The sequence below is a fragment of the Mus caroli genome, chromosome 11 (genome assembly GCF_900094665.2).
Source record: "Mus caroli chromosome 11, CAROLI_EIJ_v1.1, whole genome shotgun sequence".
Classification (NCBI taxonomy): domain Eukaryota; kingdom Metazoa; phylum Chordata; class Mammalia; order Rodentia; family Muridae; genus Mus; species Mus caroli.
In genome coordinates, this window is record NC_034580.1 from 69095015 (window position 1) to 69118431 (window position 23417).

Below are 23417 nucleotides of genomic sequence, written 5' to 3' on the forward strand. Positions count from 1 at the left end.
TTAAATGAACTCATGCAGCCAAAGCTGAGAGCCAATGAAACCACTGTTACTGAGTTCATACTCCTAGGTTTGATGGAGACACCAGAGATGTGGCCAGTTGTCTTCATACTCTTCCTCTTGGATTATATGACCACAGTTTGGGGTAATTTGAGCATCCTAACCTACTGTCTTGCTGGAACCCAAACTGCACACCCCCATGTACTTCTTCCTGAGGAATCTGTCACTGATGGATGTGGGGTGCATCAGCATCACTATTCCTTCCATGTTGGGTCGGCTCTTAGTCCATAAACCTACAATTCCATATGGAGACTGCCTCACACAGCTCTTCTTCCATCTGCTGGCTGGGGTTGACTGCTTTCTGTTGACAGCCATGGCTAATGAGTGCTGATTGGCCATCTGCTGGCCCCTCATTTGTACCTTCCTTCAGCCTAGGCAGGCTGGTTCAGACCATTCACCACTGAGGCAGGGCCACCTGCTGTGCTGCTTCTCATCATTTTCCTTTGATGTTATACTGCCTGCCACCTGCCCTGAGGCCGAACTGGTTCTCCAAGATTTTCCAGAGTTTACTACAAACTGTGAATTTGGCAAGTTTCTGCTAAAAGGCTGTTGTGACAACTTCACATCTCTACATCAAGAAACTTGACGTGACTGAGGATGGGCTTCCCTCTTTATAAGCACAGATTTTATTATTAAACATTTGAACCTTGAACAGACTAGCATGTCTTGGTTCCATTATTTCTCTACCCACCTAGATTCTCTTTCAGCTCCAAGATGCCTCCCAGGCTCAAACCGGGACATGAGAGCCGCAGGCTGGCCGCAACAATTTGGCACCCAACGTGGGACCTGGGAAAGGCAGAAGACACTGGAAGAAACACTGATAGTATGGAGCTCCACAGATAGGAAAGAATTAAAATATTTGTACTGGAACATGGAGAAGCAATGGACAAATGGTTTCTAAGGTGTGGTACGTCTGAGCTGGAACAGCGCACTAACCCGTGTGCTGGATTCACTCTGGTTCAGCAGTGATATCAGGATCTAGGAACAGGCAGTCACCTGCAGCTTCCAGAATCTGCTTTTCTGTTGAGAGGAATAAGAGTTTAAAAGAATGAACAGGTGGATGGCTGCAGTCAGAAACTGCATCAAGCGAGAGGAAAGTTGGATTTTGAAATTCTCCCAAAGACAGAGAGAATCGGGGATGCCCTGCTTTATTCTCTCTGGGCCCTAAAGCAGAAGTTCTCTGCCCTCTTTGTGTTTTTGTCTAAGGTCTTGTCTAATGTATGGTTCACTGGTCTGTTCACGTGTTCAACTCATGTGTGTTCGTGTCTCTTCATCTGAATGACTGAATGTTCTGTTTCATGTTGGAAAATAAAAGATGGCTAAAACTTTCTCTGATGGTATAGCAAAGCCGAGAGTGGCTCACATTTTGACTGAGAATCAGGGACAACAGGAGGGGGCTCCTGCTAGAAAAACTGTTTTTTTTTTTTTTTTAAGAAAGGGAGTCTGCAGCCTCATGGTTTGGGGGCAAAAAAGCTGATAGATGGTTTTTTTCTAAGAAAATTCTCTGCATTTGTGATTATTGCATTTAGCTAATGACAAGGTGCTTTTGATTTTATAATTATAGCTAGAAAACTTAAAATTCTCTGATTGGTCTAAGTGTAGCTGCTTCATTTGGTATCAGCTCATAAGTTATTGGTTGGGATTAAATAATTGTAACATTGGTAACAGAAGGTTAGCCTTAAGTTGGCAACTCAGGAGTCTTTTCAAACACATGGCATAAGCGGGCCAAAAAACTGGGCCTCCTAAGATTCTTCTAGCTGAGATAATATTTAATGTGATTCTTATCCTAGAAAGTAAATTTAAAGAAAAGATTTAAAGCAATGTCTCTTTAATGAAGCATTAAAGCTTGCACTGTCATGCATTCATGGGTATAAATTGGCAGCCAAATCTTGCAATGAGGTAGTGAAGATTTAATGTTGATTCTAAAGTGATATATTGCTTTGAAATTGGGTATTGCTTTCCCAAGGATGTAGATATTACTCTAATGTTGCATAAGAAACTTAAAAATCATGGTTAAAAATTGCCAGTGTTCCTTTAAGTGCAGCTGGCAGTTTGATCGTAAATTTAAGATTTTATACTCACCAATATATTGTTAATTAAGATAATTACAAGAGTAATCATCTTATGAGAGCACTAACACAGCTCTCTGTGGCTATACAGCCATACAAAGCTCAGGGCAGCCTCAGGGAGGTTTGTGTGACTTTCTTTTGTTTTGCAAACAGTGTGCCTAAGGAAGTTCTTGAAACTTGCCTCTCCTTGTCTCTCAAGGGAAGTTTATTTTAAATCCTTGCTCTCACACAGGAGCTTTTAAGTTCTGGGCAGTAACTGTTGATCCAGAAAAGATTCAGAGGCAATATATTTTTAATACTTAGGGTTTTAGTTTACTACAGAAGGCTTTGCAGAAAATAAAGAAAGCTTTTATAATTGTTATCAATTATAATCAATGGTAATTAAATATTAGCTGCCCATTTTAGTTAATGGTTATTAAATGTGCCCACAGCAATTCTTTAGCAGGCTGCATTGTGACTAAGGGAAATCCTTAGCTGTCATTAAGCTGACCCTAAGCAGAGCTGCTTTATCTTTACTGTAAACATTTATATGGTTCCTGTAAGTCCTTTTGAAGTCTTTCCTTTGTTTCATGTCAGGTAACTTCAATGTACTTTGCCTGATGTGACTTCCTACCCCTATTATTAAATACAGAATATTTTCTGTATTCTTCGGCAAGAGAAAACATTATTCTTATCCTCCAGGCCGGCCTGCTGCTGGCTGCTGTAGGGGGGGGGGCCTTGGGGCACGCAGATTTTCCTGAGTGTGGTGGCATGGAAGGCCACCAGAAAGCTGGTGGCTTTGTAGCAAACTCAGGAGAGGGCCGCGCTCGACATTTCCCCCATGAGACTCCGCCCATCCCCGCCTGGGTAGCCGTGTTTTTCCCGCTAAGACTTGGGGCACTCTGCCACCCTCGCTTGGGTTTTCTAGCCTACAACAGATTGGGCTGCCTTCAGCCTCTTCTGCCTGAGAGGAAGGCTGAGGGTGGGCAAGGCCGAGGTGGCACTCACCTCAAAACACAGTTTAAGCATCCTATTAAAACTGCTATGGTTCTAATAAAGAATTGTAAGATAAATTTGTATATTTTAGAAAACATAACAAAAATTGTGTTTTAAAAACCGACTAAGTGTCTGTTCCTTGTTCCAAACAGCAATTAATTTGGTTATTACAGAATATTAATATTTGATCTATTGCATACCATCATTTTGAATAAAATTGACAATCATTATCCCAAAGATAAGTTTAAAATTGTTTTTATGCATGCTTCTATATCTTCTATAAATCCATGCATGTATGCATTCCATTTACTGTGTTTAAAAACAACCCCTCTATGGGAAATAAGTAGATGTGAATTAGATCACACGTTTATTCTTTTGAGTTTCCTCCTGTTTCAGCACAGATAATTAAGTTGTGTGCTGTAGATGGTGTTTTAAAATGCTGAACAATCAAACCTTAATTTGTATATGAATAGTCAATATTATATCTCAGAGCTCACAATTGCTTAAGATTGTTCGTCCCTTGGATGCTATTCATTCTCTAATTTGCAATTGCTTATGCATATACAACTCATAAGTAAAAATGCTAGATTTATATCTCAGGCAGTCTATAGGTCCTACATATATGATAGATTGGATATATAATCTCGTTCTTTATATATTCAAAGCAGTTATGTTTTAAGATAATATTTTAGTATTATTGGAAATTGTGCATGTCAAATTGTAAAAAATTCTTTGCTCTTAGTGTCCTCAGTTACTACTTGTTTCCACATAATAGTTAACACTACTATTTCTTGAGGACTTATACTTAATAAAATGCTGCAAATAAATGCTCTTATTTCTGATTTAATAAATAAATAAATTATACACATGTGATTATTAATAGCTTTTCAAGCTTTCTAGTTACAACAGCTCTTTAAGAGAAACAATTGAAAGTGCAACTAGTCACTGCCCATGTTACATTAATACTGGCTATAACAGTCAATTATTTGAGATGTTTTGTCAACAAATTATTAATTCTCAAGGACAAGGTATTGTGGAACTTTAAAACTTTAGCTTCTTAAAAGACAAAGAAGGGGGAAATTATATCCCCGTGCACATTATTTAATGTATTCCCATGCTCATTATTTAAATCATACTTTTATTTTAGAATTTTGAAATTTAGATGTCAAAGAACTTAATAAATGTCTTATAGTATCTTAAAAGGATATACTTATTGGCATATGGCTTGATCCTGAACAGCTACCTTATTAGGAAAGGGAAAAGCATAGGTTCTCTCCACAGAACGCTGCAAAAGCATGATGACTAATTCGTGTGACAAACTGACAGGTGAGTTAGCTCAGTGCCCTGACTGTAGTGACAAGGAAGCTGAATTGGGTACATGTTTTTGAACAATCCTTGCTTGCCATTTTTCCTGTTTAGACAAGCGAAACTGCCTTGCTTCAAGCTTTTTAACTTTATGGTAAAAAGAACATCAGGGACTGTGTAATCTGACTTAGAAAGATTAGTCATATAATAGAGTTAGAATGATTCTTCTCTTTCCTTCAATGTGACCAGTTATTCTAACTCAATCTTAGACTGCTCTAGTAATAATTCCAATATTAGAGATTCCTATTGAAGATAGCTAAAAATCTTAATTACCTAGCAAATTTAATTTGGAGCACAGCCTCCACTTCCAGAGAATTCTCATTCTTCTGCTAATTCTCAAAGCCAGCTCCCCACACCTGGAGGCCAGAGCCTGAGTTTGAACGTTGCTAATTTGCAACTGAATAAAGTACCTGGGCTTCCACAAAGAAGCTTTTATACTGTTGCTTTTCAGTGCCCCACCTTTGTTTCTCAAGCAGGTCAGCCATGCCTTTCAGCCTGACTACAGCAGATGTAAAGCCTTGCCTCTAACAGTACAGATGGCAGTTATTAATCTTCATAAAGAAGCATTTTAAGTACATATTGTGGCCTTTGTCTGATTTGGAAATAAGGTGTGCTATGAGGGCCGATTAGTCAATGACAGGCAACCAGATTTCAGAGCTATACCAATCTAAGACAGAGGTACATGCCAAAAGGCCATGGCTGTTGATTACACACCACAGAGCCATATTTGTGTGAAATGTAACACAAACTAGCTGCATGTAGCCTCCAAGACAGAATTAGATGGTTTGGGAAAATCTGAGATCCTAAGGCAGGCACGGCTGCCAGCCACCATAACTCCTAGGGAAGACTATAGAGCATAAATAAATTTTATGCCTCAGTCCAGTTTTTTTTAATATTATTTAAAGCGCGGGGGGGGGGGGAATGTACCCTCCTTCAGCCTAGGCAGGCTGGTTCAGACCATTCACCACTGAGGCAGGGCCACCTGCTGTGCTGCTTCTCATCACTTTCCTTTGATGTTATACTGCCTGCCACCTGCCCTGAGGCCGAACTGGTTCTCCAAGATTTTCCAGAGTTTACTACAAACTGTGAATTTGGCAAGTTTCTGCTAAAAGGCTGTTGTGACAACTTCACATCTCTACATCAAGAAACTTGATGTGACTGGGGATGGGCTTCCCTCTTTATAAGCACAGATTTTATTATTAAACATTTGAACCTTGAACAGACTAGCATGTCTTGGTTCCATTATTTCTCTACCTGCCTAGATTCCCTCTTCTCTTTCAGCTCCAAGATGCCTCCCAGGCTCGAACCCGGACATGAGAGCCGCAGGCAGGCCCCAACACTCATTTACAGCACCCGAATGAACCACATCATCCAGAGGATCATGGTGGCCTCATCGTAGGTTTGTTCCTTCATCAGTGTACTTACTCATACTGTGGCCATATCCACACTTCACTTCTGTGGTCTCAATGTGATCAATAACTTCTACTGCGACCTTCCTCAGCTCTTCCAGCTGTCCTGCTCCACTACCCAGCTAAATTAGCTGCTGCTCTTTGCAGTAGGTTTCCTAATGGCAGAAACCTCCATGGCACTCATTTTACCTTTTACATCTATGGTGCAGTTGCAATTCTGCAAATCCACTCTGCTGAAGGCAGGTAGAAAGCCTTCTCCACATGCAGCTCTCACCTCACTGTGGTTGCCATATTCTATGGCACAGGTATCTTTGCCTACATGAGTCTCAGGTCCATCAAACTTTCTGATAATGATAAAGCTATTGGGATTTTCAACACTGATTATCAACCTCATGCTGAACCCACTCATCTACAGTCTCAGGAACCCTGATGTGCAGGCTGCCCTCTGGAGGGTACTCACAGGGAAACAGCTGTCACATTGAGACCTCAAATCTTCCACCTATTTCTTCTAAAACTAAAGCTGTATATTAAAGCTTCCTGTGGTTCAACACTAGAACAAATTGTTCAAAATTGTTTCTATCTTGGAACTTTATTTAAGGGATGATAATTACCTCTGTATAAATGATGGTGTGTACATAGGTTCTCCTCAGTCTGCCCTTTGATGAGTTTTAGTCCCAGAATGTCTCAAAAAACATTCCCCCAGGAGTCTTACTTATTCTTCAAGTTTAGATAGAGTTGGTCTGTGTATACAACCTAACTCTAGAGGGGAAATAGCTCATTCTTTTTATAAAACTCTATAGGATTCAGAGGAAATGGAAAGAAACTTGTTCTGTAGTTTCATATTCCTAGTAATTCTAGAGAACTTGTGTCTGTGTGCAGCTCTTAGACCTGACTGTACATGTCAAAACTTCACTCACATGAGAGAAATGTTATTATGAGCTTCCCTCAATTATCATTTGCTGAATGTTTTAATTTTTTGAAAGAGAGGAATTTGTAATCTAAACATTTAAATATTTCAACCAAGTTCTACCACTTAATATTATTTCCTCTCTAAATTTTACTCTTCATCTCTAAACCTCCAAGTTGTAAATCCATGTGAAAATGCAAAACACATCATGATTCCTCTTACTGTCTGTGAAAGGATGTATCACTAACCAAGAATGCTCTCAATCCCATTCTCCGTTTACCAGCCATCAGTCTAGCCATCACCTAGGTGCATATTCCACCTCACACTTTTTTTAGAACTTATCATCTGTTCTTGACATTGCTACTATCTCACTAATATGTGACCAATCCATCTAACACTCTCATTTGATCTGAATCTAGAAATTAAATTCTCTATGATATTGGATGTGGGTGAGTAGACTATAAGGATAGGCTAAGATAGAGTGGAAAGAGAACATAAAAGAAGGTAGTATGTAGAGGGTTTGTGAGAAATGCAGATAAACCATATGGACATAAGGAGAGTTTGGAATCAAGGGACAAGAGGTTGAGAAGAAATAACAGAAGCATTACAGAGGCTGACATGGGCTACAGGGATAGACAAGCAGATGAGAAAGAATGCAAAAGTAGGTAAGACGCTGAGAGGATGTTGAAAGGTTTCAGAGGGATACAATTTATATGTCAGAGATGGATGATATGGACTCCCACTCTGTGTGGTCCTGCAATAACCAGTTTCTTGCAGCCCTGAAACCATTGCAGTAATCCAACCTCTCTGTTTACCCACAAATTTCATGGGCTTTTTAAAAAAATAATTTGGAAGACACCCTTCCCTTTGAAATCTATGTCCTGCTTACTTTTTTCTAAACTATAAATCTCTATGCAATATAAATTTTTCATTAGTCATGAAATATATTGGGTTGCAAAAGCTCAAATGATGCAGAATGTCACCATTGCCTTTCTACACCAGAACCACAACAAGGTTGCGTGCACACACACACATACACACACACACACACACACACACACCACTCATGCAACACATTCAAAACTGCACATAGGTATGCAGCTAATTTTCCTCTTGTACATTATACAATTCTCTAAATCAACGTACAAGCCCATCTTTTTTACCTTTGCATTGATTCTTTGTGAATTTTACACCATGCACCCCAAACTCACTCATCTTCCTGTCCTTTGTATCCTCCTCTGCCCTTGCAACCTCCTCTCTCAAGAGAAAAGAAAGTAATATTGAATAGAAACAGACTTGGCATGGAAGCTGTAAGTATTCCACAGTATATCCTCCTGTTGTTCACACATCTTCACTTTCAAAAGTTCATTGCAATGAGTCATTGCTCTGGTTCAAGGTCTCTGGCTTCTGCTACACTATCAATACTGACTCCTCACAGGGACTCCTCTCGGATATCGTGTTGTCATGGAAATAATGCAGCTTTGGGTCTTCGGTACAGAAGAATTTTCACATGTTCCAGCAGATCACACATGTGGTGAATGTTGGGGCAAACACAGAAACCTAGATATTAGCATAGGAGGTAGCTGAGTTGGGCAGCCTATGAGCTTTCCTGTACCTGCACTACCAGGACAAGTTCTCCAGCACTGCTCTGGCAAACTTATCCAGTGCTGAAACTGGTAAGGAACAGGGCCAGCTCTCTGACTTCAAACTCACAGAGCTGGCTCACCAGCACTTCTGCTACTGGGCTCAGTATTGCTGTGCTACCCAGGTGAGGGGCAGGGCCAGATCTCTTAGTGCTACATCCAGTGAGGGACAGGGTCAGCTCTCCCACTCTCATGACCTTAAGGCTATCTCTCTTGCCTGCTCTATGCGGAGAGGGGACACAAAAGGGAGTTACAAGCCCACTTTATCCATCTTTAATTCTTAAAATGTTATATTTATATATTAAGTATAATCAACTTCACTCACTTTATATTTTTTGAATTTGTAATTGCTAATGATTCTGGGAATAATATTTATGTTTTTTGCATATGCATTTAACTCCACTCGTTATGTTCCTACAAGTAATGTATTGGTGCATGTGTATGTGTGTGAAAATAAATGTAAAGGCATATTTAAGCTTAAGTAAGTATTCTGGCTTACTAAATACTGGTTTACTTATTTCTATTATTAATGATAATAGAAAACTAGCACCTTTCAATACATATTTCTATATCTGACGTCCTTCCCAAGTGATCAAAATTATATGCCTACACTTGCACAAACCATATGTATTTAGATATGGTGTACTACAAAGGACATATAAAAGTGGCTTATGTGTATTCCTGGCCAAATGCATAGCTAAAACTAGTGATAAAAAGACAAACAAAATCCATAAAATGCTTTCTGGAATGATGTCTACAAGATGCTGGTTTGGAGGTTCAGCCCTTGTTTCCCAACAATAATAATTGCCTTACATCCCATTAGGAGAAATTATGCCTACACACATTCCTGCTAATGCCCAGTAAAAACAGACACCCTGTGGGTCTTTTGGTGCCTACAGTATGGACATACTCTACTTCCAAAGCAGCCCCAAGACTCCCATCTCAATGGGCCAGAGACAGTGAAGATCTATGGGATGGGTGTCAATTGGAATCACCATAACTTGTGAGCACTTGATGTAAGACACTTCTTCAAAGCATACTGCCTCTCTCCAACAGTGAGGTTCAATACAGCAAAGAAGCTGCAGAGCAACTGAGGCAGTTCAAAGACTAAGAACTTCTCAGTGCTACACTATTACTGTTACTAAAAGTACTAGTCATCCCCTACAAGAATATCTGTAGGTATTGTTGAATGTAATTCTCACAGAAAACCTAAAGAAGGATATCATGCACATTCACAGATTAAAAAAAAAAAAAAAAAAAAAAAAAAAAGGTAAAGACCAATGGGGATAAGCAGTTGCTAAGAAAGGAAAACAAGTCTCTCCATCTCACAGACAGTGCCTTACATCTGGGGTTTGAATAGATAATCAGTAAACTGACAAGCTGAAGAGTACTAAGGTTGCATTGCACCGCTGTTCCAGTTCTTTCTTTCATCATCTCTATTGCTAAGGCTACCAACCTCAAGGGGCATGGTCCAAAACCCTCAATATGGAGCAACTTTGCCCTCCTCAACTGCTTGTTTTGCTAAGCACAGTGCTTCCATGGCCTCTCCTAGGATCATTACACTAATCTCAAGGCACGATCCCTCTGGTTTTTTTGCATTGATATTCCATAGATATTGATATTCCATAGATAAATTGGTCTGAAGTTCTCTTTTCTTGTTAGATCTTTGTGTGGTTTAGGTATCAGAGTAATTGTGGCTTCATAGAATGAGTTGAGTAGAGTACCTTCTGTTTCTATTTTGTGGAATAGTTTGAGGAGTATTGGTATTAGGTCTTCTTTGAAAGTCTGATAGAACACTGCACTGATGGGTTCATCATGTCCCAGGCTTTTTTGTTAGGGAGACTATGAATGACTGTTTCTACTTCTTTAGGGGATTAGGGACTGATTAGAATATTAATCTGATGCTGATTTAACTTTGGTACCTGGCATCTGTCTAGAAAATTGACCATTTCATCCAGGTTTTCCAATTTTGTTGAGTATAGCCTTTTGTAGTAGGATCTGATTATTTTTTTGATTTCCTCAGTTTCTGTTGTTATGTCTCCCTTTTAATTTCTGATTTTGTTATTTAGGATACTGTCTTGGTGCCCACTAGTTAGTCTGGCTAAGGGTTTATCTATCTTACTGATTTTCTCATAGAACCAACTCCTGGGTTGGTTGATTCTTTGAATAGTTCTTTTTGTTTCCACTTGGTTGATTTCAGCCCTTAGTTTGATTATTTCTTGCCATCTACTCCTCTTGGGTGAATTTGCTTCCTTTTGTTCTACAGCTTTCAGGTGTGCTGTCAAGCTGCTAGTGTATGGTCTCTCCAGTTTCTTTTTGGTGGCACACAGAACTATAAGTTTTCCTTTTAGCACTACTTTCATTGTCCCATAAGATTGGAATGTTGTAGCTTCATCTTCACTAAACTCTAAAAGGTCTTTAATTTCTTTCTTTATTTCTTCCTTGACCAAGTTATCATTGAGTAGAGTGTTCTCCAGCTTCAAAATATATGTGGGCTTTCTATTATTTATGTTGTTATTGAAGATCTGCCCCAGTTGGTGGTGATCTGATAGCATGCATGGAATCATTTCGATATTTTTGTATCTTTTGAAGCCTGTTTTGTTACCAATTATATGGTCAGTTTTGGAGAAGGTACCATGAGGTGCTGAGAAGAAGGTATATTCTTTTGCTTGAGGATGAAATGTTCTATAGATATCAGTTAAATCCATATGTTTGATAGCCTCTGTTAGTTTCACTGTGTGTCTGTTCTGTTTATGTTTCCATGATCTGTCCATTCATGAGAGTCGGGTGTTGAATTCTCCCATAATTATTGTGTATGGTGTAATGTGTTCTTTGAGTTTTAGTAAAGTTTCTTTTAGGAATGTGAATGTCCTTGCATTTGGAGCATAGATGTTCAGAATTGAGTGTTCATCTTAGTAGATTTTACCTTTGATGACTATGTAGTAGCCCTCCTTATCTTTTTGATAACTGTTAGTTGAAAGTCAATTTTATTCTATATTAGAATGGCTACTCCAGCTTGGGACCATTTGCTTGGAAAATTGTTTTCTAGCCTTTTACTCTGAGGTAGTGACTGTCTTTGTCACTGTGGTGGGTTTCCTGTATGCAGCAAAATGTTGGGTTCTATTTACATAACCAGTCTGTTAGTCAATGTCTATTTATTGGGGAATTGAGTCCATTGATATTAAGAGATATTAAGGGAAAGCAATTGTTGCTTCCTGTTATTTTTGTTGTTATAATTGGAATTCTGTTCATGTGGCAATCTTCCTTAAGGTTTGTTGAAAGATTAATATCTTGCTTTCTCTAGGGCATAATTCCCCTCCTTGTGTTGGAGTTTTCCCTTTACTATCCTTTGAAGAGCTGGATTTGTGGGAAGATATTGTTTAAATTTGGTTTTGTCGTGGAATATCTTGGCTCCTCCATCTACAGTAATTGAGAGTTTTGCTGGGTATAGTAGCCTAGGCTGGCATTTGTGGTCTCTTAGGGTCCTTTTGACATCTGCCCAGGATCTTCTGGCCTTCATAGTCTCTGGTGAGAAGTCTGGTGTAATTCTCATAGGTCAGCCTGTATATGTTACTTGACCTTTTTCCCTTACTACTTGTAATATTCTTTCTTTGTTTAGTGCATCTGGTATTCTGATTATTATCTGTCGGGAAGAATTTCTTTTCTGGTCCAAACTATTTGGAGTTCTGTAGGCTTCTTGTATGTTCATGGGCATCTCCTTCTTTAGGTTGACAAAGTTTTCTTCTATAATTTTGTTGAAGATATTTACTGGTCCTTAAAGTTGGGAATCTTCCTTCTTGTCTATACCTATTATCCTTAGGTTTAGTTTTCTCATTGTGTCCTGGATTTCCTGGATTGTTTTGAGTTAGGATCTTTTTGCATTTTGCATTTTCTTTGATTGTTGTGTGCATGTTTTCTATGGTATCTTCTGAACCTGATATTCTCTCTTCCATCTCTTGTATTCTGATCGTTATGCTTGCATCTATGGTTCCTGACTTCTTTCCTAGGTTTTCTATCTCCAGAGTTATCTCTCTTTTTTATTTCTTTATTGTTTCTACTTCCATTTTTAGATCCTGGATGGTTTTGTTGAATTCCTTCACTTGTTTAGTTGTGTTTTCCTGTAATTCTTTAAGGGATTTTTATGTTTCCTTTTAAGGTCTTCAAGCTGTTTACATGTGCTCTTCTGTATTTTTTTTCAGGGAGTTATTTATGTCCTTCTTAAAGTTCTCCATCATCTCATGAAAAGTGACTTTAGATCCATGTCTTGCTTTTCTGGTGTGGTGTATCCAGGCTTGCAATGTTGGAAGAATTGAGTTCTGATGATACCAAGTAACCTTGGTTTCTGTTGCTTCTGTTCTTATGCTTGCCTCCAGCCATCAGATTATCTCAGGTGCTCTCTTCCCTCGCTATATCTAATTGGAGCCTGTCCTTCCTGTAATCCCGATTGAGTCAGAACTCCTCATAGTCCAGCTTTCTCTGTGATCCTGTGATCCCAAGATCCTGTGATCCTGAGATTCTGGGTGTGTCAGAGTTCCTGAGAGCCAAGCTTCCTCTGAGACCCTGAGATCCAGGTGTAACAAGCTCCTAGGCTTCTGTGATCCTGTGATCCTAAGATCCTGGATGTGTTAGAGCACCTAGAAGTGGTACCTCCTCTGGGGTCTGTGGGGTTGTCCACTGAACTTGCAACCAAGGTAGACCAGCACTGACTAGAAAGAACCCAAGCCACTGATCGGGCATTGTTCCTGCATCCCTGAATCCTGCTGGCCCCAGTCACTCCCAGTGGTGTTGAATCATATGTTGTGTTCTACTCACAGGTGATCCTAAGATCCTGGGCATGTTAGAGCACCAGGGGAGTGAAGCATTCTCTGGGGACCATAGGACTGTTCACACTGTTTGCTCCCAAGGTGGCCCATTGGTGCCAACCAGAAGGAAGCATGTGTGTTTCTAGATCTTCATGCTCTACCTAGATTCATCCCAACTACATGAAAACCTGTGCTTTTCACTCAAATTGTAACATACTTACTTCAAGCCCTTCAATCTCTAGCTCTTCCTAATTCATACAGGCCCCATAAAAATTATCTTTTGGTGATTTTTGCTAATCACCTATGCATGGTTTAGGATTTGGGGCATTTGGTTCTGTTGTTTATTATTATTTCTATTTAGAATTGGGATTTGTCAATAAGATCAGCCATTTATTTATTTAGGAAGTGGTACACAGGTAAATAGAGTCCATTAATATTGATCTCAATAATGCTGCCATTCTTCTCAGTTTTCATCCTCCCAGGAGAACAAGATATTGTACTCTAGGAAATATTTCTATGCCATGGTAGCCAAAAGTGGTGTATTTTTCTTTAGAAGTAAGAATGTATTTACCAGTGCATTGGGTGTATTAGACAATTGTGTGTTACACATTACAAATATATTGACTTTCAAGTACTCCTTTAACTATATACCAAAACAACAAGACTCCATACCTTTTAAATTACTTCTTTTATTTTTGAGGTTATTATGTAAATATATCATTTGGAAGGAAGATAGGGAAGGAAGGGGTAATATAAGTTCCAATTTTAAGTGTTCAAATATTATGATATAGATTTCCTCATTTCACTGAGAGGTCCTGTTGATTTCCTCCTTGCATGTTTCCTTAAAGGAACTCATGCAGCCAAAGCCAAGAGCCAACGGAACCACTGTTACTGAATTCATTCTGCTAGGTTTGGTGGAAACACCAGAGCTGTGGCCAGTTGTCTTCATACTCTTCCTCTTGGCTTACATGACCACAGTTGGAGGCAACCTGAGCATCCTGGCAGCTGTCTTGGTGGAACCCAAACTGCACACCCCCATGTACTTCTTCCTGGGGAATCTGTCAGTGATGGATGCGGGGTGCATCAGTGTCACTACTCCCTCAATGTTGGGTGGGCTCTTGGCCCACAGGCTTAGAGTTCCATATGGAGCTTGTCTCACACAGCTCTTCTTCTTCCATTTGCTGGCTGAGGTTGACTGCTTCTTGTTGACAGCCATGGCTTATTACTGCTTCCTGGCCATCTGCCAGCCCCTCACCTATAGCACTCGAATGAACCATTCAGTGCAGAGAATTTTGGTGGCCTCATCCTGGGCTTGTTCCTTCAGCAATGCACTAACCCACACTGTGGGGACATCCACACTTCACTTCTGTGGTCGCAATGTGATTGACAACTTCTACTGTGACCTTCCTCAGCTCTTCCAGCTGTCATGCTCCAATACCCAGATCAATGAGCTGCTACTCTTTGCACTGAGTTTCATAATGGCGGGAACCCCCATGGCACTCATTTTTACCTCTTATATCCATGTGGCAGCTGCAGTTCTGCGAATCCGCTCTGCTGAAGGCAGGAAGAAAGCTTTCTCCACATGCAGCTCTCACCTCACTGTGGTTGCCATGTTCTATGGTACAGGCATGTTTAACTACATGAGACTTGGTTCCACCAAACTTTCAGATAAGGATAAAGCTATTGGTATTTTCAACACTGTCATCAACCCTATGCTGAACCCACTCATCTATAGTCTCAGGAACTTTGATGTGCAGGCTGCCCTCTGGAGGGTACTCACAGGCAGGCGACCAGTAACTTGAAGAGGTCTCAAGGTCCCTTCTACATATTTCATTTAAAACTATATCTGAGAATAGGGGTCTCCTCTAGTTTCAAATGCTAGAACAATTTTTCAAAACTCTTTCATCTTAATTTAAGGGATGATAATTATTGTTGCCCAAAAATATCATACTCGTGTATAGACTATGGTGTATATCTGGGTCCTCCTAGATCTTCCCTTTGATGTGTTCTACCTTTACTTAGTGTATTTTCCCTTTAACTGGAGTTCCCAGAGTATCTCAGAAAACATTCTTTTGGGAAGTCTTACTTCTTCCTCAAGTTTGGATACAGTTGGTTTATGTATGAAACCTAACACTTGAGGAGAAATGGCTCATTCCTCTTTTACAACTCTATCTATATGTTTCAGAGGAAATGAGAGAAATTTTACACTCTGGTTTCATATTCCCTAGTAACTGGTATCTGTGTGCAGCTCACAGACCTTCCTGTACATGTTAAAACTCCACTCACATGAGAGAGACATAACAGCTGTGGCCATCTTGCAACAACAGGAAAAACTGATCACTGATAATAGAAAGAGTTATTCATTCCCAGGTCAAAGATGCCCTTTTCAGATGTGTGGTCTCTCCTACTTGTCTAAAAAAACACTACCAGTTTTAAGGTAAACATTCCTTTACCCATTTACCTAATTATATAATAGTAAGGCTTGAAAATCCCAGCTTGTAAATTGTCCCTATATAAACCCTAAGCCCCAAGACCTGGGCATCACTTTCCTAACCTGTTGCCTGTTGTGCAGGGAGGGTTGTCATCTGAGTGTGAACTTGAATAAAGAGTCTCATGTGCTTGCATCAGCATTGTGGTCCTTGGTGGTCTCTTGGGGGTCTCCCAAGTTGAGCATAACATAAGCAAGGATGTAGTAAAGAAACCACCAAATTGACTGCTTCATAGTTAGGGAGACGGTTTTTACTGTAGATAAAAGAGAGAACAGCCTGAGGCATCTGGAAAAATCAAGAGCAGAGGAAAAAAAGAAGAGGACTGAATATGGCAGAGGTACAAAAGTAGAAAGCAGAAAAACATATGAGTTTTTAGGTAGACAAATAGTTGCAGCGAGGGAAGCCTGTGAACTCGAGCAGCCTGGAAACTTAGGGTGGAGGAAGCAATGAGAATGGCCAGCATGAGAGTATAGACTTTGAAATACATAAAGGTACATGTGAATATAGACTGCAGGTTTCTGGGGAGAAGCATGAGGTTTGATATGTAAGGGAAATGGCCCTGTCTTCCGGGTAGAAATTGCTTTGCAGGTTTTTTAAGAGTGATGTTCTCTCTATACTCCAACTTCAGCTGAAAAAACACTGTCATTTAGGGTTATATACTCCCTTTTGGGTAATTGGGTTTCCCTTTGGATAAACATCCAGTTTGGGAGGGAGTAAGGTGGCTGCCGACTGGTTCATTGTTTACCGTTTTAAAAGTTTACTTCCTTTATTATTAATTAATTTAAATTTATCTGATAAGTAAAACTTGTACATATTCATGGGCTAGCATTCTTTAACACCCATACACATTACATAACTTTGGCAATGATTAAGAGCCTGGCAAATACAGAGGGGGATACTCACAGCCAACCATTGGACTGAGTGCAGGGTCCCCGATGGAGGAGTTGGAGAAGGGATGGAAGGAGCTGAAGAGGTTTGCAGCCCCGTGGGGGGAGCAAGAGTGGTAACTGGCCAGACACCCCAGAGCTCCCAAAGACTGGACCACCAACCAAAGAGAAAAAATGGATCTAGCCGTGTATGTGACAGAGGATGGCCTTGTTGGACATCATTGGGAGTAGTGGCCTTTGGTCCTGTGAGGGTTTGATGCCCCAGTGTAGGGGAATGCCATGGCAGGAAGGAGGAAGTGGGTGGGTAGATGGGTGAGCACCCTCATAAAGTTATGGAGAGGGGAGATGGAATAGGGGTTTTCAGGAAGGGAGGCCTGGAGAGGTGATAACATTTGAAATGCAAATAAAGAAGATATCCAATAAAAGAAAAAAAGGAACACAATTCATGTTTCAAGATGTCATATCTGCCCTGTACCACACACACATAATTTCCAATTCCCCACTGTGTTTAAATTTTAGAGCCCCCCACTACTCAAATGAAGTTTCACATTTTCATGAAATTCATCTTTGTTTTGTGTGAAGTTCATAGTAAGAGGACTTTTCCATTTAAACATTGTATCAATTTTGTATTTGTTAGAGCTATCTTTAATACTTCCTTTAGTACTTCCAGGTTTCCCTTCAAGCTAAGTATTTGATGTAATTGGTGTTTATTTGTATGGGCATTCTCCATTGATCTCCATTGATTACAACTGTCCCATCACAAAAAAAAAAAAAAAATGTACCCTTGTTCACCTAGAAAATGTGTGTGATGAACAGTAAAAAACAAAATACTATATAATATACAAGCTATCATCCCAGAGAGACTTTTAGTCAAGAGGCTTTTGCCTGATAATCATCATGTACTAGAAAAACAGACAAACCCTGTAGGAATTTTACAACTCAGTGGTGCCAGAGGGAAACATTGTTCCTTTTACAATTCTAAAATTAAGACAAAACATGGAGTTCAGATAGGCAGAAGAGGCCAACAGATACTTTATAAAGGAAGATATGCAAATACAGGATAGATATGCAGATACAGGATAGATATGCAACACAATCAACCATCTGGTACCAAATGTCTGGAAGATTCTGTTCCCTTCAGCTTTTAGTCCACTTCCTCTCTTCACAGGAAACTTAAGCAGTGATCCCTGCAGTTCCACAAAAGGTCTCTGTTCCCAGAGCCTTCTGGTTCCTTCCTGAGTGCTCCTCTAATGGTCTACCATCATCCTGCCTGAGCTTCTAAACACACTTCAGTAGTTCATTTAGAACGACTCTGAGTATTTTTGCAAGGAGACCCTGAAATAGGAAAGTTCTCTCATATCAGGTAAATCTCTGTTATCACACCATGCTCACTCCTTGGCCATAACTTGTTCTTGAAATCCTACCAGGAAATAGAGGAATTCTAAGTCTGGACAAGATAGCTAGAGAGTGAGTCACCTCCCTACTGCTACTGAAACATATATTTCTATAGACTGTATGCCTTGAATCACAGAAGTCTATTATTTCATCTTTCTAAAGACCAAAAGTCTGAAATAAGTCCAATAAAGGCATTAGCAAGTAAAAGCATTAGCAGTTACGGTTCTCCCTGGAGGCTCTAAGGGAGAAACTATTCCTTGTCTGGAGTTCTGTTGGTTCCTGGCATCCCTTGATTTGCTGACATATTCTTCCAACCCTGATTTCCAATTACTGCCATCAGCGTATTGCTTCTCTTCTACAATAATGTCTTTCAGGCTGTCAGAATTGGTTACTGCTGGGCCATACAAATATTCTATTTCTCATGTATTTATTTTATCCCTCCCTAAATCATCAACACATTGCCTTCCTGTAACCACAACCCACCACTTCCAGTGCAACCTAGCACTTCCAGAACTATTTTCAGACTCCAAGCCACCATCCTAGTGATCTGCTCTGACAAGACACCTGGGGGAAAACTACTGCATTCCTATGGACTTATTAGGGAGCTGAGACTGAAGAAGCCTTCCCTCTACTACTCCTCCTTCCCGGGGCTTCTTCTTGCTCTCGGGATAAAGTTAAGTCTGAAAGTGGGCTTCTCTCTGCTCAAAGGCTCTGGGTGACATCTGGAAAAGAAAACATCTCCCTGGGAAGCCCCATTCCAGTCTGCAATTGTATGCCTTGCATCCTGGGAGATCAATAAGGACATAGTCACATCTTCTTGGCCCCAATAACTCTATTGTTCAGTGGGACTTGTTTCATCTGCCCTCTCTCCTTTCACATTAGGCTGCGGCATGAGAAAATGTCAAGAGCACAGAGTGTGAAACACTATAATTGTGTTAAGGGGTGAGATGTTCCCTTTTACAGATTTCTCCTAATCCTCCAGGTTTTATAGGAGGGTCAACTTCTGAGTCTCCAGAGAATGACACTGCTGTGACAAAGGAGATGCCCTCTTGATTTTTCTTCGCACGAGTCAAGCATCCCCTCTCCCTGCTCTCTAGTTGGATAGCTGAGTCTATGCAGTTCCTTACCCTTCTTTCTGAAGCCTGACTAGTTTGATGTCTATTCCTCCTGTGTATGCTCACATTTCCTTCCTTGATTCTTATAAAACAGAGAAAGGACCTTTGTCATCATTACCTCAAATGTGGCATCATACATGGTGTAACCATGTTCCTGAAAGGAAAACCCCACTTAGGGGAAGAGCCAAGACAGTGGCATAGCGGCCTTTGCTCCTTTTCTGATCCCTTTTCCTCTGACCACTTCTTTCTTATGAAGCCTATTATCTGTAGTGTTTAAGAATATGGGTGGATTGGCTAAGCACAGTTCACTGCCCAATCTACCTCCTCTGCATCACACACCCTAGAAATTTCCCTCAATAAACTTTTCATTACTGATAGTAAGAAAACTTTCACTATTAGGAGTTCCAAGGGGGAGCTGTCACTGCTTAAAACAGCTTTACAGGAGGGCTCGTAGTGGGGCCCATGTGACTCTGTGAGATTCTGAAGGCACCTTGGGTAAATCAAAAGTCATTTCAGAATTCCCCTGGCATCATGTAAGCTGAATGTTCATCAGTGCCTCAGGAACCATTTTGTTGCTTTTCTTACACTCATCTGTAAGGTGATCCTTTCCAGTACAGATTCTATCTGGAGTCAGTCTGTGGCGGATGTTGGCATATAGATTATTTGCTACAGACTAACTGGTCTCATGAACATAAAGGAGTCTCTGCAACAACCCTGAATGTGGAATTCACCCTACAATTTCATTAAACAATGCTAATCCACAAGAGTCTAGCCCATGTTTCTAGTGTTTTTAGCAACTGTTTCAGGTCCCAACCTGTTCACAGTGATGCCTTCTCTTTATTTAGAATCTTATACATATTTTAACCACCTGCTTTTTAGTTTAAGGAATATGAGGTATCTGGTACCTGGTGTATGTAAAGTGATGCAGTGAGATTTGCTAATAGGCAAAATCAATCCTATAGTTCCCAGGGAAGCCTTACATACTATTATGACAGGATTTCAGATTGAGCCCTGTTACTCAACATCAGAATCCCAATAATACTCTGTTCTGCATAGTGAACTACCAGAGGAAGTACCTATCTATTTATTTCCCTGAAGAACCACTATGAGACTTTATTTTTGTTGAAGGGAATGAGTATTTGCACAAGACTCCCCAAGACCAAGTTCTCAGCACAGATGAAATTTATTTTTCACTAAGAGACAAAGATGGGACAAAAAGAGTGAGAGAGAAGAAGGAACAAGAGAGAGAGGGAAGAATTATTATTTATCCCTGTTGGGAGTGACAAAGGACTGCCTCTGGATACAGAGAAGACAGATGCTGACCACAGGCAAATGGCATTTTTTAAAATTAATAGGGAAAGCCCAGTGTTAGGATGAGGTTTTTCATTTAATTGGGCATGTTAATTAGGTGAGACAAAGGGGGCTTTTGATTGCTGGATTTCTATACTTTGATAACTGGCCAGCCCTAGAAGGAGGAAATGGCAAAATGAGGTAATAGATCTTGGCAGCTAGCTTTCAGACTATAATGTAATGGTTTTTAGAAAGGCAGACAGAATGGGGAGAAGGGCAAGGCCTGTCAGAGGCATGTTTGCCATGCTTTCTAGGGTCCATTCACTTGTGGGAAGAAAACTGCAGCTTAGGAATTGCCTCAGACGCCATACATAGCCTCCAGAGCAATTGTTTTAAAAGAAGGTTTTTGAGTAGCATTAGACTTCTTCCAAGAAAATTAATTAACTGTTTCTTGGACTGAACTAGAAGAGCAAGCTACCCTATCCAATCAAATAAAATCTTCTGTCAACTGGGAAAAAATGATGGTGACAATTGACACCTACTGCACAGCTCTGAGGAGACTGAGAGACCCACAGAAGCTCCACAGAATGAGAAATGAGAAGCTCCATAGAAAGTAGGGGAAAGGTGTCCCTACCCGTGGGATAGTCAAACAGGGACTCGAGGGGCCATGAAGAAGAGAATGGGGGAACAAGAAACACAAAGAACAGACAGCAAGTCTGATGACCAAGCCGACAAATTTTTATTTTTCCCACACAGGTTATATACTCATAGGAGCAGGAAGGGGGTGAAGTGGGGTCGCTTTGTCTCTGAGTAATGCACCTGTTCCCAGGAACAGGATATTGACTGGGTAAACAGTTCAGCAGGAAGATCAGAATAGAATGGGTTATTAGGCACCTATCCACAAGATTTATAGCTATTTGTTCTCCACTGACTTCAGGATCTATGTCTGTTTGTATTCAGTTGGGCTAGTACTTTCCCACAGAGGCCAAGACCTTATGACAACAAGCACTTAAGGCAGTTAATGTTCAAACAAGGTTGCTCCCAACATCTCCTCTGTTTTCTTAGTATATAAGGACCATGGTGATTTTAGTCTTTTCTAAGGCAGGGATAGAGGCCTGACCTCCAGTGACTAAAGGGGATCTTGTAATGGCCCCAGCCCTCCTGGTGTTGTCCAGTGAGGCATGAGGGCCATACCCATCCTGATGTCTTTTTCCTGGAAAGGGGATAGTTTGGACATCAACCCCTATGCAGTCAGGCTTGTCCCTCAGGGAAACCAGAAAGATATTTTTAGTTTTTGCTTTATATTCCCTTGCAGTGCTTTGCCTCGCAGCCCAAGCAAGAACTTAGTTCGCCAGTCAGAGGGGGTTCTGAGCAGCCCCTCTCTACTTGGTCCTGGGGTGGAAGTTCCCCCTTATTAGGTGGAAATGGGTTTTGGAAACACCCTGGAGGGAATATCAACCTTTTCTCGAATCTCTTGGTCCTCTATAGCTAATTTATGATAATGTACCTAGATAGGTTTTACTGCCAAATCATCTATCTGACATTCATAAAGTTGGTAAGTCAGTTAAGGGCCCAGGGACCAAAAGAAATAAGCAAAAACAATCCAACTAATGGTCCCAAAATGGAAGGAAGTAGGGTTGACAACCATGGAGAGGTTGAAAACCAATTTTTATACCAGCTCTCCTCTCTCTCTCTCTCTCTCTCTCTCTCTCTCTCTCTCTCTCTCTCTCTCTCTCTCTCTCCCTCTCTCTGTCTTTTCTCTAGTTATTCTCTAACTTTTCTCATGCTTTCTTTGACCATTCCTGTCTTGTCTACATAAATGCAGCATTCTTGCTTAAGAGCTGCACACAGCCCTCCCTGCTGTAAAAAGAGTAAATCAAGTCCTCTGCGGTTTTGTAGGATGACTTCAACGAAGGAGTGGGAATCAGAGAGGTCGTTGATGCCTTGTTGAAGACACCAGATGTCTTTATCAATGGTGACACTGAGTTCTTGATACCTAGATATGGAAAGAATATATGAGGAGATGTCAGTCCCTGCACCCATGGCACTAAGGCCTAGAAGGAAATGGTGATGAAATGATGATGGCAGTTAGGGGCTCTCTTTGCTGGCAGACCAGTGAAGGGGAGGAATCAGAGGACTGATCTCACAAATGAAAAAACTCTTCTAAATGATAATAAATCAATCGAGGGACCAATTGTACAAGAATGCAAAAATCAGAATTTTTTGCAGAAAAGGCACTGGCTGAAAAGCAGGGGGTGAGGCCATCAAGGCAAACCCACCAAGTATCATTTGGAGGAACTAAATACTGGCTACTAATATCAGGATCTTTGCCAAAATATTGTGTGGACATTTTTGTTCCTTTAACAATTAGAGCAGCAGACAAGGAATAATAGGTTGCCAAAACCTTGCTTGGACTTGAGGGGAGATATACACATAACAAAGGACATCCCTTTTTAGTTTGGGTCTGCAGCCAAACCAACATGGGGCTCAAACCCACGACCCTGAGATTAAGAGTCTCATGCTCTACCAACTGAGCTAGCCAGGTTGTTTGTAATTAAAGCAAGTTTTACTTAAGCCGACCTTGTGAAAGTTGGCACCAATCGCCAAGCCAATGGTGTGGCTCATTCCTGCACCTGCACAAAGGCAGACATACTCTGCCAGTGACTTAGAACGGTAATGTTTTAAAATATCTTGGCAAATAGGATTGGCATTTCCAAAAGCAAGCTGTTTAATAAAGGGGTTCTCAGGCTCTTGGACCCCAAACAAGTGCTCAGCCATCTCCACCAGGTGGCAAATGAAAGTATTTTAAGATTCACCGGGGCCCTGAAGCACCTTAGTGAATGCAGTGGATGAGCTCAAACAAGGGGGCAACCCCTTCTAAGCAGCCAGCCCGGTGGACCTGAGCCAGAAGGTCACAGGAAAAAAGCATTCAGGCCTCCAAGGTGTTACAAGGTGGCTCGCCCAAAATCCTCCTTGTGGTCCACGACTCAGTGTCCGGTTGCGAAAGGTTTTTA

General features: G+C 40.7%; 1 protein-coding gene, 1 non-coding gene and 1 pseudogene across 2 annotated transcripts; 2 read left to right on the forward strand and 1 right to left on the reverse strand.

Moving 5' to 3' along the window:
- On the forward strand, nt 1-6357 carry LOC110304523 (annotated as a pseudogene).
- Nucleotides 6358-14069: 7712 nt separating this feature from the next.
- LOC110306099 (olfactory receptor 3A1-like) lies at nt 14070-15029 on the forward strand. The gene has a single exon (XM_021178284.1). It carries the CDS (start codon nt 14082-14084, stop codon nt 15027-15029), a length of 948 nt encoding a protein of 315 aa, XP_021033943.1. The 5' UTR covers nt 14070-14081.
- A 7846-nt stretch (nt 15030-22875) lies between these two features.
- On the reverse strand, nt 22876-22948 carry Trnak-cuu. The gene has a single exon. It is a non-coding gene; the product is annotated as a tRNA-Lys (tRNA).
- Nucleotides 22949-23417: the final 469 nt, after the last annotated feature.